At 50.7% G+C, this 15792-nt stretch overlaps 7 protein-coding genes across 7 annotated transcripts; 6 read left to right on the forward strand and 1 right to left on the reverse strand.

Moving 5' to 3' along the window:
* Positions 1–3003: 3003 nt before the first annotated feature.
* BU24DRAFT_88615 (uncharacterized protein) lies at positions 3004–3857 on the forward strand. The gene has a single exon (XM_033534745.1). The coding sequence runs from the start codon at positions 3189–3191 to the stop codon at positions 3618–3620; it is 432 nt and encodes a 143-aa protein (XP_033377272.1). The 5' UTR covers positions 3004–3188; the 3' UTR covers positions 3621–3857.
* Positions 3858–4093: 236 nt separating this feature from the next.
* BU24DRAFT_415296 (uncharacterized protein) lies at positions 4094–4771 on the reverse strand (the record flags this gene model as incomplete). Its single annotated transcript, XM_033526283.1, has 3 exons — positions 4094–4337; positions 4473–4607; positions 4638–4771. 3 exons carry the CDS (start codon positions 4769–4771, stop codon positions 4094–4096), a joined length of 513 nt encoding a protein of 170 aa, XP_033377273.1.
* A 401-nt stretch (positions 4772–5172) lies between these two features.
* Positions 5173–6905, forward strand: BU24DRAFT_88634 (uncharacterized protein). The gene is made up of 3 exons (XM_033534746.1): positions 5173–6345; positions 6412–6675; positions 6737–6905. Exons 1-3 carry the CDS (start codon positions 5379–5381, stop codon positions 6829–6831), a joined length of 1326 nt encoding a protein of 441 aa, XP_033377274.1. The 5' UTR covers positions 5173–5378; the 3' UTR covers positions 6832–6905.
* Positions 6906–8962: 2057 nt separating this feature from the next.
* BU24DRAFT_428920 (uncharacterized protein) lies at positions 8963–9392 on the forward strand. The gene has a single exon (XM_033529597.1). The coding sequence runs from the start codon at positions 9110–9112 to the stop codon at positions 9278–9280; it is 171 nt and encodes a 56-aa protein (XP_033377275.1). The 5' UTR covers positions 8963–9109; the 3' UTR covers positions 9281–9392.
* Positions 9244–9788, forward strand: BU24DRAFT_88659 (uncharacterized protein). The gene has a single exon (XM_033534747.1). It carries the CDS (start codon positions 9374–9376, stop codon positions 9692–9694), a length of 321 nt encoding a protein of 106 aa, XP_033377276.1. The 5' UTR covers positions 9244–9373; the 3' UTR covers positions 9695–9788.
* A 96-nt stretch (positions 9789–9884) lies between these two features.
* Positions 9885–10378, forward strand: BU24DRAFT_88667 (uncharacterized protein). The gene is made up of 2 exons (XM_033534748.1): positions 9885–10217; positions 10344–10378. The coding sequence occupies exon 1, from the start codon at positions 9966–9968 to the stop codon at positions 10149–10151; it is 186 nt and encodes a 61-aa protein (XP_033377277.1). The 5' UTR covers positions 9885–9965; the 3' UTR covers positions 10152–10217; positions 10344–10378.
* Positions 10379–13843: 3465 nt separating this feature from the next.
* BU24DRAFT_359176 (uncharacterized protein) lies at positions 13844–15498 on the forward strand (the record flags this gene model as incomplete). Its single annotated transcript, XM_033524027.1, has 4 exons — positions 13844–14147; positions 14175–14521; positions 14574–14726; positions 14779–15498. 4 exons carry the CDS (start codon positions 13844–13846, stop codon positions 15496–15498), a joined length of 1524 nt encoding a protein of 507 aa, XP_033377278.1.
* Positions 15499–15792: the final 294 nt, after the last annotated feature.

Here is a 15792-nt window from a genome sequence, read left to right on the forward strand (position 1 = left end):
TGGGGTGGGTGTGTGCATGCACGCGTGCGTAGGTGTGTGCTTTGAGGTATTTCGTGTGGTACGAGATCAATGATGTTGTGTCGTATCATGTATGCGCGAGAGGGTGTGAAAGGTGATGGTGAAGGTGAATGTCCAAGAAAGGTGAGAGGCTTCAGGTTCAGAAGTTGAGAGGTTGTGGTTTCCTTTTCCGGTTAGACCAGATCATTTTCGGGTTGCGGATTGGTTGATTGGTCCAATTCCGCCTGCCACGTGAACGCGAACGACGTGAATATTCCATTCAATTCACTATACGCGAACGCGACAACGGAACGCGAATACTAGAGCGCACCCTTCCAGCTACGCTGTGCGATGAACAACACGCGCTCAGTATCACCCTCCATCTTACTCCGTACTGTACCCTATCGAGGCTCGACAACCTGCAAGCATCGTCCCTCCGTACAAGGTTCGCGGGAATGGCTCCGGGCGAGGCTTGAACAGACGCATACCTATGCAGATGCAGACGCGGGCGCGGACCTGGACGCGAACTACCCTCTACAGGACATTCTTAGTACAACGGGGAATACCTGCATTCTAGTGAAATCGCGTCACATTGTGGAGACTGGTCTTCCTCAAGACTTATACCACTGTACACAATCTATGGAGCACTTCTGAGAGACGTCTTCCTCGGATTTGGGCAAGAAGGCTTTCTGGGCGTGCAGTTCATTTACCCTGGCCGGCCCACTCATGGCGTCATGGCCCTACGGATAGTATCTCCTCTGGACGTGGTGCGCAGTGATACTTTGCCCCCCTTCGACCTTGCTCTTATGGGACAGTGAGAAGACCACCATGAGGAGGGTGGCGCTGGATCGGCGAGTGAGGCTGCTCCGGTGGAGGGATCTGCTGAACCCCCCTGCGTACACTCCCGCAGAGCACAGGACAGGGCCAATATGAGGCCAGGGCCACTAGAACGGCCAACAAGAAGCAACCAACGCAGATGAGTGACTCGCTCCTCAAGGCTTAGCTCGATCATGCCGAAATTGCCATTCATCCCTGGGGGATTCTCGCGCAATGGCCACTGTAGCTGCCCTCAAACCGAACTTACTCGCGGAATCGTCCACAATGTGGTTACTGTATATGGTTATGATGGTTGGGAGTCTCTATGAATCCATGGAGGGGAGAGGAGGTGTGGTGCGGTTGTCAGCCCTCGCCAATTTAAGAACTCCACCACCACGCGTACCAGAGAACAGTCGCAAACACAGGACACGTTCATACCATACCTTACCAACATTACACCGATTCGTAGAATATCTACTCGCCTACTGATGCACAGATATTGTATTGACTCACTGCGTCACTGCGTGCGCCAGTTGTCTTAGGTATGGAGTCTGATTTCTACCATTGATTAATCAGAATAGTCACAACTGTGAACAAGCATGGTACAATTGACTGGGGCCCCATTCGGGCAGCTGTCCGATGGCTTGTTGACAGGCAGCGAAACAAGCCCGTTCTGCCCACGCCATGCGACTGCATCTGCATGAAACACCTTCTGCGACACCGAGACTGGTCCCTCTTCCTCTCCTCCCATCCGCGCTTTTGCGCCTTTGTCTGTGTGCGTTTGTCCACGCCGCGCCAAAGTCTGCACGGCTACAACAGCTGTACGCCCCGCTCACCCTGTGACAACTTTCCGTCCGAGCTCTGTTATTGTTGCGTCGTACGAGCTAGACCAGAAAGATTATCCACAGGCTGCTTGCAAAGAGCGAAGTCTTAGCATGGCCATAGTCTTTGGTGGAAAGTCCACTGCCCGAGTGACAGAAGACGAAGCTTTATGTCTTTGCGATTGAGCTATCGCTCCAGCTCTCGCATAACACAATAAGACGACAGACAAATGGGCGGTGTCTGCGCACCGAGCTGCATGCTGACCGGGAAGAAAAGGAATATTCCTGCCGTGACCATGATGACGAAGATGACTCTGTCAACCCGCCACAAGAGTCAATTACAACGGCGAGAATAGTAGCAAGAGAACATACCGTGCCTTTTCCGACTATGTACACCGTAACGCATGCTCGTGTTGGGTCCACAGCAAGCTGACGGGCAGTTTTACTTGCACCACGAGGAGAATACAACAATTCTACTCACCTACGTGGGTCACTAGGTTAACCAAATTCAACAAATGCTATGGGGGTCGTGAGCTCTCAAATGTAAGTCATGGCATTTAAGCTATCCTGCGTGTCGAGTGATCGGCATGGCCTTTTTGAGGTATTCTATTCCTATCTGCTACTGCCGAGTACTGCGAGTAGTAATACCTATATGCTGAAGACCTACTACTCTCAACCTGTGAGTCCTGTGGACGGCCAGGGCTACAACATGATCTGCCCTGCATGCAGACATCGTCCGCATCACAAGAAGCCAGTAATCGTGTAACCCATTGATTGATCCCATCCAACATCATTTACCATCCACCATTTACTCCAGGCCGATCGTCCTAGGAAGGACAAGACCCTCGACTCGTGGCCCGCGCCTCATTGATACACGCAGCACCTCCTCGTAATCATAGGGTTGTATACCCTGTAGAGGAGGGGAACTTGTAGATGAATTACTAGATGCATTTACAGGGCGAACGGTACCTTAGTCGTTCCACACTAAGCTAGAGATCGACTTCCTTGTATTCGCCTCTTCTTTCACACTTCGCTTCTTCTTTTTTCGTTCCCTGGTCTGGCTCGTTCGCCTCGTCGCCCCACCATATCGCAATTCGGATATCGGAGACTTCTCCCCAGGGGACGACGTTCTTCCTCTTCGTCCATCATCAACTACCTTCGCCAACATCGTCGTCATCTTCCGCCGTCTTGTATCCTGCCACATAATGAATTCTTAACATCCGCATCTACTCAAGCTCCCGCTTTGTTCATCGATTCGTTGCCCCATCGCCCTACTTCCTCCGATTCGTCGCCATGGGAGATGATCCGCATTGCCAACGTGAATGTTATGTCCATAGTGATCCCTTTCTTAATTGTCCGTCCCTCCATTATTGCCAATACTGGTTGCATTAGGCATTGCTTGCAACATATCGCAACGTATCGCATAGCATCGCATCGATGCGCAATCCATCTTCCGGACTGGCCCACCACTAAACTTTTGCTAATTACTTGATCTTGTAATAATAGTTATCATCTTCCCACTAACTACAGCCACTACAGCTACAACAGCCGCCAATGACGATCCATCTCACCCTTTCTCATACAAAAATAGTCTCCACTCCACTCCACTCCTTCAACACCCCGGCCAAAGCCACACCCAGCGTTCAGGAACCTTTCGCGTTGCCTGGCTTGCTCCTAGTTCGTCCTGCCAGCTTCCGTCCTGCCTCGTTCTCAAATCATCATCATTATCATCATCAAGATTCCTTTCTTTTCCTTCTCCCCTCCCGACCACACCTTTCCCTTCTCGCCGTACCATCGAAGCTAGAGATCCCCGCCGGTCCTACTATCATTTCACTCGTTCCTCGCCGTCGTGGCGTCCGGCCCAATTCCCCTTTGACCTTTTCTCTTTTTGTCTTTTCTCTCTTTTTCTCTTCTCATCTCTCTCTCCCTTTCTTTTCTCATTACACACTCGCACGCACGCACCCCTTCCGCCGTCATATGCCCTGAGCCATTCCAATGTGGCTGTCCTCCCTGGCGTCCTCCTCACTTCCGATGCTCCATCACGACTCTGTCATCTGCTAACGACTCCCTCTCTTACCACATTACTGCACATCCTTCTCTTTCCTTTTCTCCATCCGTCCATCCAACTCGTAACAGCTCTCCCTTGCCCCCACTCGCCAGCCCTATCTCGACTGGCCACTCACCTCTCTTCTTTCATCTCCGGATCCCGCCTGCACCTGCATCTTCCAGCAGCCTCACGCGGATTCCACCATCTGATCCGCGTGTCTGTCGCCGCTCCCTCTCTGGCTCTAGCTGAGCTTCGAGTTGTACCCCGTGCCCTGATTCACTCCCCTCTTCCTCACTCAATGGGGGCTGCGCCCTCCCTAACTTCTCAATCTCTTCTTTGTTATTATTGAGGACTACTCAAGGAACGTCTACTGCTGCTCTCCCCTCCTCCAGGTGGGCCCACCCTTCTCCAGCTAGAGAGGCCTATCTGCGTACCGGATCTGGCAGACTGTCGCACTTCTGTCTTGACTCGGACCGAACGCTTCACTTGCGAACTGCACCCACTCCTCTTCGCCCTGTGCGTTTGGAGAAAAAGCAGGACGTGCCCTGCCCGTCGTGATCAACAGCAGCACTACACCATCACACGCTACAGCACGCCTTAGGGCTGGCAGCAAGGTCGAAACATAGGCGTTGAGCTGTCTGGAAGCATCTCTGTGTCTGAGACGATCGTTAGATCTGTTTAGAGCCCCTTCTCCATTTTTAGTCCTATTACCTAGACTGGTGGCCAGCGCCCGACCTTGTTTGGGCATCTCGAGCGTGCAAGGACTGTCCCTTCAAACACCGTTTCTGTACCTGGCTGGCACCTCCACCACCACCATCATTTGATCGCTTCCGGCGCACTCAATCATTCTTCCAGGGTTCTCCACGCTTGCTTTTGCTTGCCTGCTACGTACAATAGGTACGAGCTTGTCAGGAACTGGCCCACCGCTTGCACCACAAGTACACACACAGACATACACTACTACTACCCGCCTAGATACGTGTCTTCGCTGGTTCTTCTGGTACTGTCCTGTAGCTCCACCCACCGCCGACCGTACTAATAAGTACTTTTTTTCTTCCTCTAGCATTATTGCCAGATCGGGATTCGCCATTCCCGGGTTTTGCCTTTCATCACTACCACACCCACCCTCGTTGCAGCCCACCGAGGATATCCTTGCGGGGCGAGCGCGTCCGTGAGGCTTTCTGCGTCAGCTTCTTCTTCTTTCGCAAGCTTTTGGGCTCCATTGGCTGTGCTGTGGGATGCGACTGGTACTTGTTTATATCCATACCTCGGAAGCTCGACCATTCTTATCCATCCAATTCCAATTCCAACGTCACCTCTTCACCACGCTGTGCTTTCGACGATTTCGATAACTGGCCATCCACTATCTCTTTTCTTCGTCAGCTCTCCTCGATCATTACCCAAGAAAGCACCTACGTCGCTGACGTGAACACCCCCCCCGCCCTGTCTCAACGTTTTCCAACGTTTCCACTGCGACCAGAGCCACAACTACGAACGTCACCACCATCAAAGACCTCCACCCAACGTCACGTCAGGAATTCAATCAACCGCCCATTCCTGCCCACGTTCTCCTCCGCACGCATTCCTCGCAAGCCAGCAAACTGGCAAATTACGCGACCCCACCTGTCTCGCCCTTGGCGTATCGGGCTCTTGATCCGCCCTTCAACTTCCAGCTCAAGGGGCGGACGAGCGGTGGGATGGACAACAATGACCGTCGGCGGACGAACCCAGGTTACGCAGGGCAGCAAGGCACGCTGCTCCAACCGCAAGCACAATACCCCGTGGTAAGCGCATCCGATCGGTTCAGAAACACGTTGCCGCCCACGTCGGCACCTTCATCAGCCAGCCGACCCGGCTCACAAAGTTACGGTTACGCTTACGGAGAAGGTTCACAGTTTGTACCATCCGCGATAGCACCTCCAAGTGCTTCATACGGCGCGCAAGACTACTCCTCAAGTCAGACGACCACTCAACAGCAGCAACAGCAACAGCAGCAGCAGCAACAACAGCAACAGCAACGCCAACAGCAGCAGCAACGTGCTGCACAATACTCGACCCAGTACGGGCAGAATGCCATGTACAACGTGCCTGGCGCGCAACCAGCACAGCCCGGGGGACAGTCACCATACGAGTCGGTGCAACAATACCAGCAGAATCGAGACTCGGCTATAGAGGTTCTGAGTAGCAGCTTCGGCGTAGCACAGAATCCCCAATATTACGGCGTGCCCGGACAGGAAGGCCCGACCAGCGCGCCGGCCTCTGCGTTGGCAACGCAGAGTGTCCCTTCCCAGTACTCATCCCTCGGATATACAGCACCCCAAGCCGCTGTTGGACGAGAATCGCTTGCGTCCTCATACTCTGCGCCCGGAATGACCGATCCCCACCAGGCGACCTCTCAAGGGGGATTTCCCCAGCCATCGTATGGCAGCGGTGAACAACAACAGCAGCAGCAACAGCCGCAGCCGCAGTCGCAGCAACAGCAACAACAATCACAACCACAATCACAACACCAAGGCGGGAGCAACGAGTACGATGATTTCTACAACAACTATCAAACAGAACTCAGGACGACATTTCAGTATATACACGATAGCCGTCTAAGCGAGGCGGCCACGCAGCTCAACCGTCTATCTGACTGGCTACTACATTGGGCGGAACCGCTGGGTAAGGGTTTACCTTCTTTTTGTGAACGAAATCATGAACGAGCAACTGAATTGACTATAGGACTAGTTCGGGACGACGAGAGCAACCACAGGTCGCGCCTCCAGTTGTGGAAGGAATTCAATACCTGCTGGCTCACGATGTTGCAGCGCCAATTGGAGATGGCCCAAAACGTAGCGGCCATGGGACAGCCACCGACAGCGCCCCAGACGCTCATTGAGAAGGAATACTTGGAGAAGATCGTCTCCCAACTGGTCAAGAACTGCGACAACATGGAGAAACATGGGCTCGTTGACTATGAGATGGGTATATGGGAAGAGGAAATCACTGCGAGTAAGTTGCATTACCTTCTATCCGTACTGCTTCAGGGGATATCCGGCTAACCGCGTTGCAGTGGCAATAAAGTGCATAAACGCAATGCAAGAAGCAGGTCTGAGTTCTGACAGTTCCCAGCGCGTGTCCACTCCAGCGACATCGCGGCGGCGGTAATAGTGTTCGGCTTGGTGCCGAGAGGCCTTTGGTGGCTTGAGATGGTGGCGCCTGACGACCGCCATCTCAATAGTGTCCAAATACCAGCCGCAGCGCCCTTGTCCTGATATGACCATGTGCGCATCGCCATGGAGACACCCCACCTGCTCAATGGACGACAGCCGTACACATGCCATTGTTGACGAACGACTTTGCAAATCTTCTCTTTCCAGTCTGTAACCCAGTCTGTGTACACTTAGAGTGAGTGTGGTCCGCTCTCGGTCCACATCCACACTTTTCTTTTTCTTCACCTCTGTCGACTTTTCCTTTTTCTTTCATCATTACTGGGGAACATTCAGCTCGGCAACCATGGCCAAGTCTACAGGCCATATAACCTAGCATCCTACTCTACCATGAGCAACACTTCGCGGGTACTGTAGGCATCCACTCAGGCACCCACCCCAACACTATTGGGAGAACCCACTCTCTTGGCACGATTTCTTTACCTGTTGATGCCGGTTGTTTATGCAATAGATGGATGCTGTGGGGAGCGGAAAAGTGGCCAAACCATTCGGTGTTCATGGGTGAACCGGTTCCAGGTGCATGTATGATGGTTGGGAAAGAGCAGGCGTAACTTTCTACAGGAAACACGACTTCCTTTGTGCATCATATTGTGGGTTGGGAAAAGGATTTTTCTTAGGGGAAAAACCAAGGACATCTTGCATTTCTCTCTGTCTATCTCTCATCTCTCTTTCATTTTTCTTGCTCATTATCCTCTTATCTCGTTTTTCCTTTCTTGGGTTTTCTGTTTCATCTGTCCTATTGATTCGCAAACCTAATCTCTTAGACGGGCCAATGCAGGTCATTGGTCCATTTCTCTCGCGAGTGATGGCATGGGTAATGACGATGCGGTAGACACGTTGGTTTTTTTTTGTAATTCGAAGATGGCCGGGGGTCCCATGGAGAGAGCAGGGAACATGGGGTTTATGGGTATTGAGAATTGGGAATTGGGTATATGGGGAACAGTCGGTCGACAAAGCTGGGCAGCATACGGTGAACGAAAGGGGAGAGAGAACTGGAGAGAAGAAAAATGGGCAACATTTGACAGCAAAGCACGGCAAAGAGGGGCGAAATAGCTTGTTCAATCACTCGATCACTCAACTCACTCACCGCTTCGAAACGTCGTCGTTGTTAGGAACACCAACCCAACTACCTAGCCTAAAACGACCCATCATCACGATTGTCGGGCGGCGATGGGCAATAATGGATGGATAAATGGGTTATCGGCGATGGGATTCTTCTTCTCCTTTCTTTTCTTTTCCTTCCGTATGGAGTTCTAGCCCTAGGACCAGTTTCCCAATTGCACGATCAATCCCAATGACAAAATTTCCCCTCAAAGGTCCTTTTATGGTGTTTCTTTTTAGTAGCCCCGGCTCATTGCATGGAGGAGCCCGAACCACTAGCCCAATGCCCTATCATAGCTGTATGGAACCGTCGGAGCAGACCACCGGTGTCCAGAAGAGCAGATGACCATAGGGCAGATATGCGATGCAACGTACCGATAGGCGACCGAATTGAGTTGGCAGGCGGTGGTTCTAGGCTGTCTGGCCGTGTATGTGCGTGGGTGTCTGGGGAAGGGGAAGTGGGAAGAAGCGTGGTTGGGCCCGGAGCATTGTGTCGGGCAGCAATAAAATCCTCCGCTTATGGCAACCCCCTAAGTCCCTGTGTAGCTAGTACTACTGTGTAGTGTCGCGTTTGTGTATATCTACGAAATCCACTAAAAGTCATTTACTATTTACTAAAATCTATACACTCGGTTGTATTACACACAGGCCGGGTTGGTAAGCTAGGGTTGACGTATCGTGAACAAGCTTAGTTGGTTGTATTCCGTAGGAGGGACTAGTATACTATATAGTAATAGTGTAGGCAGGATACATATCTGCATCAGATACGGTCTATCTGCCCTACAATATCGCATGTATGGTACGTACATACATCGCATTCGCATTGACCGACCACCTACTCACACTTCCCATCTATACACAATACATAATTACCTTTCCCAACCCGTTGGCATTCCAATCAAAAGCCAGCTAGTACGTATGATATCTATACTGCCACAACGCGCGGCATATGTTCAATGTATCAGTTATCTGGCCGAACGAAGCATGAGCATGTCTTGTGTAACGCCTGACGTCCGCCCCCTCCCTAATACCGAAAGAGTACGGCATGCAGTGTTCCGCCCTCGCCGGACGCAAGCAACCGGGAGCGGGAGAGACGAAGAGAGAGGTGTAAATGAATGATAGGCCAGTCGGTTATTGCGACTCCTCCATCGCACAAGAAGGCACAATTACACTCCGAAGATACTCACAAAGGAATGGTCGAGTGGAGATGGATGTGGGGTGGCGTTCTTTGTGGGTTACCCTTTCTTTACTTCTTCTCGCAAGCCTCACGATCTGTGAACCCATGACATGGCAGACAGAGACAGGGGATGGGAAATCGGGTTTGGGGAGATCCAGAGCGGCGGTGGGGTGGCGCGTAATGTGTAGGTAATGTACAAGGTATGCCGCCGGGTGGCGAAAAGGAAATCCTGCTTTTGTTGTTTCTTTTTTTGTGTGGCTTTGCCATTTCCTTTTTTCATCTATATCTTCTAAGAGTTACAACAACAGGGGTTCAAAGGATGGTGGATTCGCGAGGGATCATGATGATCCTTTTTTTATTGCGAGGCGGTGGACGAGGCGTCGAATCAGGTTGGTATACTTGCTTCTTTGTTGGTGGTGGATGCTCCAGAGTCCAGGGTAATGAATCACGGGTCATCATCATCAAGTGGGTAGATATCTTCCGAGGATATGATGAGAATTCCAAATGCCAGGGGTGGTTTTGATATTATGTTTCCTTCGTTCCGTTCGGCCGTTCTCAGGTGTTCATGTGCGTAAGGGGAGATGTGATACGAGCGAGGCGATGCGATGCTGCAATTCGCTGAACGGCACCGAGTCAAAGTCCCCACGAGATGGTTACCTGCGCTACATCCCCCATTTCCCAGTCCCGGGAACCAGTGCGTCGGTAAAGGCCTGGCTGGCCAGCCATGCATGTTCTGGGTGAGGATCGACAAAGACTGACATGCGCTCGCTGGACTTAACTTGACATTGCTTTAGATGGTGGATCGATTCATTCTTATGCGGATGGATTCATATTGCGCTTGTTCTCGCAGGGCTTCTGGCTGTAGCGCTCCTCCCACTTATTGTCGATGTTCTGATGTAGTAACATCATTCTGTGTATCCTCATCCACGTATAGCGCATTGTATTGCACATCTAATGGTGCGTTGAACAAAGCGGGGTAGTTTCTTGGAGCCCTCATCGTGAGGTTGTATAGGACTACTTTATCGGCGGCGTTTTCTCCTATTGCCGTAAGTGCTCTGTTCGTGTGATAGGGTGATGGTCTAGTCTCCCTGAATCCTTTGCGTGCTTTAAGCTGGAACCACGATTATTCCAACCAGCAACCAAGTGATCGACGAACTGATCAATCACCATAGGCAGACAGGAGACTGTGGGAGGGGCCCTGCGTGTGATGAGATCGTCAACCTTCCTCCACTTCTGCAGAGCTAATCAATCACATGCAGCATGCACACACGCGCACGCAACGCACGCACGCACATCCAATACATTATCATAGAGCTTGAGCACTATAATGCTGTTCGATATAACTAATCTCATCCGCTAAGCCTACAATGGAGGGGAATGCATCCGAACCATAGTTTCCAATTTTATGATCGCCGAAGCCACAAGCTGTCAAACAGACATTGCAATCAGTGTGTTGCAAGTTATAATTAGACTAGTGGTTGAATTGTCAAGATCGGCTTGCAGGTCAAACGACAGATGTGTCTTCATCAATATAAGAAGCCCGTACGTGACAATGTATCCATCTCTATGCATTTGGTCTCCACAGCAGGTCCGAAATAAGTAAAGTGCTGCATTAAAATACAATTCCGTTACGTTCGTTGCTATGTCGCTCGATTGTTCATGACTCATTTGCTTCATTATGGGTCACGTAGACAGTACAAGGTGATCGTGTCGCTTGAACTGGCGTTGTGCTATGCCTTGCTGGGCACAGTGTTCACTATGCATTGCCAAACAGAGTGATATCCTAACATATTCATGCTGTCAAGTTGTTAGTGTATGGGATCTCAATGGCATGCGCCCCTCCTGTCGTGCTGGTGAAGAAGGGTTTCCCAATGAACATGGGTGTTTCGTTGCAGCCGATGCTCGGTCTCAAAGCCATCCCTGTTTTCGCCGCGACGCAGACAAATTCATCTCGCCTCCCAAGGCATGGATTGTCACCCCACTCGTAAGAGGGGTTTAAAAATTTGGTGACACTGTTTTGATCTCGCTACTACTTTTCGAAGTTGTTTCATCTGATATCATGCGTTCAGTGTATGGCAGACGAATTGCTATTCCAAGCCTTGATTGGGAGAGCTTCCTCGGTGGGGTATTTTAGGAATCACTCATACTTGTTTTGTTTCGAGGCCTTGAACATGTGACTGCGCACGACCAGGTATATATTATGCAATGCTCCAATGCAGTTTCGGTTCGTCGTATGGGTAGTAAATTGTTCACGGCGCACTTTCGCCATTACAGCTCCGCCGTGCTTCGAAAAAAGAAACATGCATGCATAACACACCCAGGGGCTCACGTCGTACAGGCCGGACATTCATCATCTCATACCAACTCATCGGATGCAACTGCAAATGAGCTTGGCAAGGGTGTCTAACATGGCGCACGCCATACAAGTACTGTATTCATTGCGTTGTACCCAGGCTTTGAAACCGAACAACACCGTGCCCTGCCTGCGTGGCAGCCACCAAGGCGACACAACCTGCGATCCGCCTTTGAGATCCCTTGAAACCTCCCGATTTCGCTCGAATCCCTGACTTCTCGGAAAAGAAAAGAAAGGGCAAGCAAAGATAGCAAAGTAATCGTATTGTCACGGTACCGAGTAATCCCCCGAAGAACGCCTCTACCGCCATGTTTCGCATTCACTCACCCGCGCGGGGGTTTATTGGAAAGCGATGGAAATGGGCGAAACGCCATCAAGAGCTGCCGTGCTACATTGTTCTCCCTTCCGACCATTCTGGGCAACATTGTCCGTCCACTTGGCCTCGCAGTGAAGACTGAGGTATCATACCCTTCAGTGATATCTGACACTAGGGCGTGCGCCGATCTGTGATTCCCCTTTTCGCCGCGTGTGCTTCGACCTCATGCAACCATTAATATGCTGTATCTATTAAGCACAGCACAATACGTGTCCACTGATGGGTCTCGCCATCGGGCCACCGAGAAGTGAGGCGTCCCCAGGTGAATGGCTCATGACAGCGGGACGTTCCTAAACCCTCCCCTTGATCCCTATTTTCGGGTCTGTCGTGATCCCGAGCTGATGGAGCAGCCAATACAGATGCCTGCATACAGAGGGCAAGGGAGAACGGAACACCCGAGGAGGTGGGACCATGGGATCTGGAGGCGCGGTGCCATTGCTCTGCCACCTCGATACACGCTCACTTCACTTCTCTCTCCCCCTATTCCTTTCTCTTCTTTTCGGAATTGGACGTGGCGTGAGAGCGGGTGTGAGCTGTTGTAATTTATTTCACTCGTGCAATCCAGTGTATGAGCTCGAAAAAGGCGGTTAGCAACTCTATACTCCATACGGAATACTCCGTACATATTGTAAAACATGGACAACCGTTGTGGTGCACATACCTGGCAGGTTGTCCTGTTTCACGCACTGCATTTCGTCCGATGCCTTCTGGTGTGAATATTGATCGTGATCTGCTCAGACCTGTGCTATTGATCCGCCAAGTACATAGTCTGATACATTTGGTTAGCACTGTAATATGGGATAGTTACGGTGATTACTGCTCTCTTGCGTACTTCTGTTTTAGCTTAACACCGATATCGAAGAGACAATGGCTATCCCAAAGCTAGCAAATTACTCGCAAAATCTCTCTGCTGATCATTAGAGTCTTACTGTAGTACATATCCAAGAAACGCGAATCGACGGTTGATTATGACACCATTATGCAATTCTTCCGCATTGATAACTCCCATGTCGATGACTCCCGCGTCGATGACAAATATCCTAAGTTTATATCATGTCCCACCCATCTTTACCGTGAACCTCAATGAACTTTCGATTATTTATTTCATTCATACCACCCAGTAGCATTTTATCGCACGAGATGGCGGTCAATCCAATGCAAACAGTATAGCACTGAGCAGCGCTGCCTCGATCGGGCGAACGATTACGTTGATCGTTGCACTTGAGAAGCGGTTCGAATGAATCCAAGAGATGATTGCAAAGATATCAACATGCTATTTTTATTGTGATTTGCGTGAAATGGTATCATAATCCAGGCAACTTGAAATCCGCCCCCGTTGGGCGAACATATATCAAACCGGGCACCCTGTGAAGAGGTTATGAAGGAGATAATTGGATATCGGCAAGGTGATACTCACCGACTTCACGGACAATCTATTGCGCCCTTCTCCAATGCAATTGTTCGTGATAACATCGAGGTGAGACTTTTCCTTTAAAGAGAATCAAATACGAAGTTATAAGATAGATCCAAGCATTTGACGGGCAGCCTTGCCGGCTAAACCTACTATCAGCGCGCAATGCACCCGAAGTAGGTTTAGAATAGCCCCGCATCCATGTAAGCTTATAATCAACATAGCCAATCAGTCCAGAGTATCTGACCGTACCAACGTGCGAGCCTCTCGTCATCGACTTTTCCATAGCTGACAGAAGTGCGACTTCCCATTTCCATAGCCATTGGTGCAACTGTTCAAATACGTAGGCAGCCCATTGATGCTTCATTCGGTACATTGCGCGCTGCGACTACTCTCAAGTCACGATGGTTGGCGTCCCAGGACGTTCTAAAGGCTGCAAGACTTGTCGGAGGAGGAAGAAGGGTGTAAGTTTGGTTTGGCGCCGTACTCCCGTGTCCCCAATACAAAAGAGACACAGCTTCCACGGCATGTGATGGTCGTAGAACGGAGCCACGACAAATCTAAACATTACCATACACTAACCGACCACCAGTGCGACCTGAAGCGTCCCGAGTGCGGACAATGCACAGACAGAGGTCTTGTTTGCGGAGGTTATGATCGTGACCGCGTTTTCGTAGTCCAGAACATAAAATTTGGACCCTCAGCGGGAGAAGACAATGCTGGGGCGATCGAACGTAAAAGCAGGGACAAGAAACGTACACAGCAACTGGATTTCTTGATTCCCGGCTATCCTTGCCTAGAGAATGAGGGATTCCAGATCGGCCGCCGTAGCCAAAGTTCTACCAGCTCAGGGGATGCCGAAGTCGTTCTACCGCCCTCCCTGGCGCGGACTGCCTACACCCAGAACAATATGGGCCTTTATCTCGACATGTACCTGCCCTCCGAGGAGCCCAGTAAAGGCAAAGTCCTGGGTTTAGGATGGCCCATCTTCCTGAATGACCTGTACCTCGAGGACGAAGCGTTGCGCATCGCCCTTATAGCTGTCACTTCTGCAGCGGCAGGACAAGCTCATGGCGATAAAGCTCTTATGGAGCGAGGGAAACGGCTCTATGGCTGGAGTTTGTGCGAGTTGACAAAAGCTCTGGCCAATGAGAGGAGAGCGAAGAGTCATGCCCTGTTGGCTGTTCCCCGAGTAATGGGATTGTTTGAGGTCAGTGCAGCGAACATGGTCGTAGCATATGAACTGAATCGAACGGACCTAGATCTTGTTTGGAGCAGACTTGGATCTGAGAATCCAAGCAGAAAGCTGGCACAGCCATGCCGCGGGCGACCTAGCATTGATGAAAGCACGGGGCCCCGAAGCGTTCAAGTATGGAATCGCGCACTCTCTTTTTGCAGAGGGGAGAATGAATCCAGTGAGTATACTCTGTTCTAAACGATTAACATGCAAAATGCTCAAGTATAAAGATTATCTCCTACTTGGGATTACGAAAGGCGATAATATTGAATTCGCCCGAGTGGAAAACAATTCCCTGGGAGGAAATTGCCAAAACCCCAAAGGACGCCCTCCTTGATATCCTCGCTGCTATTCCCGAGCTTCTGGAGGAGTTCGACAAGATAATCAAATCTAGCTACGAAGAGAGCAGCCCTCGTATACATGATCTACTAGACCGATGTCGAAGGCTAGAAGAAGAGCTGGATGGATGGTACGCCCACAACCTCGATAACATAACCGAACCCAAAACAGAGGTCCCAGAGCACATGAATTTCCCCGATTTGGCCAATGCGCATCTATCAGTCCTGAGCTGGACGGCCTACGTGCTACTGTATCAAGTCATGAATAACTTGAGTCCGCTGGTGATGTCGCCAACTTCTTTGCAATTCCCTCCACGCCAACCGTTTCGCAGAACCGGGAGGTTTTGGGCTCGCCGCATTACTCGAGCTGCAGCTTATTTCTTCAGACCCTCTTCGGGAATATGGGGCGCGGTTATGATATCTTTTCCGACAGGAAACGCGCTGCTATGTCTACGACTAAATACAGTAGAGGAGGATAATGCATACAACTCTCTTGTATTTCAATCTTGGGCGGATCCGAAGCTACCAACCAATATCAAGTCTTTCCTGCTCAGCATGCGGAAAGCCATGGACGAAAGAAGAGGTTCCAAATGGGCCAAACGAGTAAACTGAGAAAACACTCGTTACCTCCACCACCATTAGAAAGGCTAAGATCGACCCCACATTCTCGTACCGACCCCGTAGACAAACCAACGTTGCGACTCAGTGCCCGGCCCCACACGTCACCATTTACACCCATACAGTCTAGCATTATTCTAGGTAATCCTAAATCATTGTGTCGCTGGCCGACTATTGTTCGACTGCACCAGGTTCATGGATAGCATGCCGTGCGCCCAGCCACTTGATACAAGGGACTTCTGTAACCGAGCGAGGATACACTTTTCCTGCCAATAAAAGCATCAGCAC

Source organism: Aaosphaeria arxii, assembly GCF_010015735.1.
Source record: "Aaosphaeria arxii CBS 175.79 unplaced genomic scaffold BU24scaffold_15, whole genome shotgun sequence".
Classification (NCBI taxonomy): domain Eukaryota; kingdom Fungi; phylum Ascomycota; class Dothideomycetes; order Pleosporales; genus Aaosphaeria; species Aaosphaeria arxii.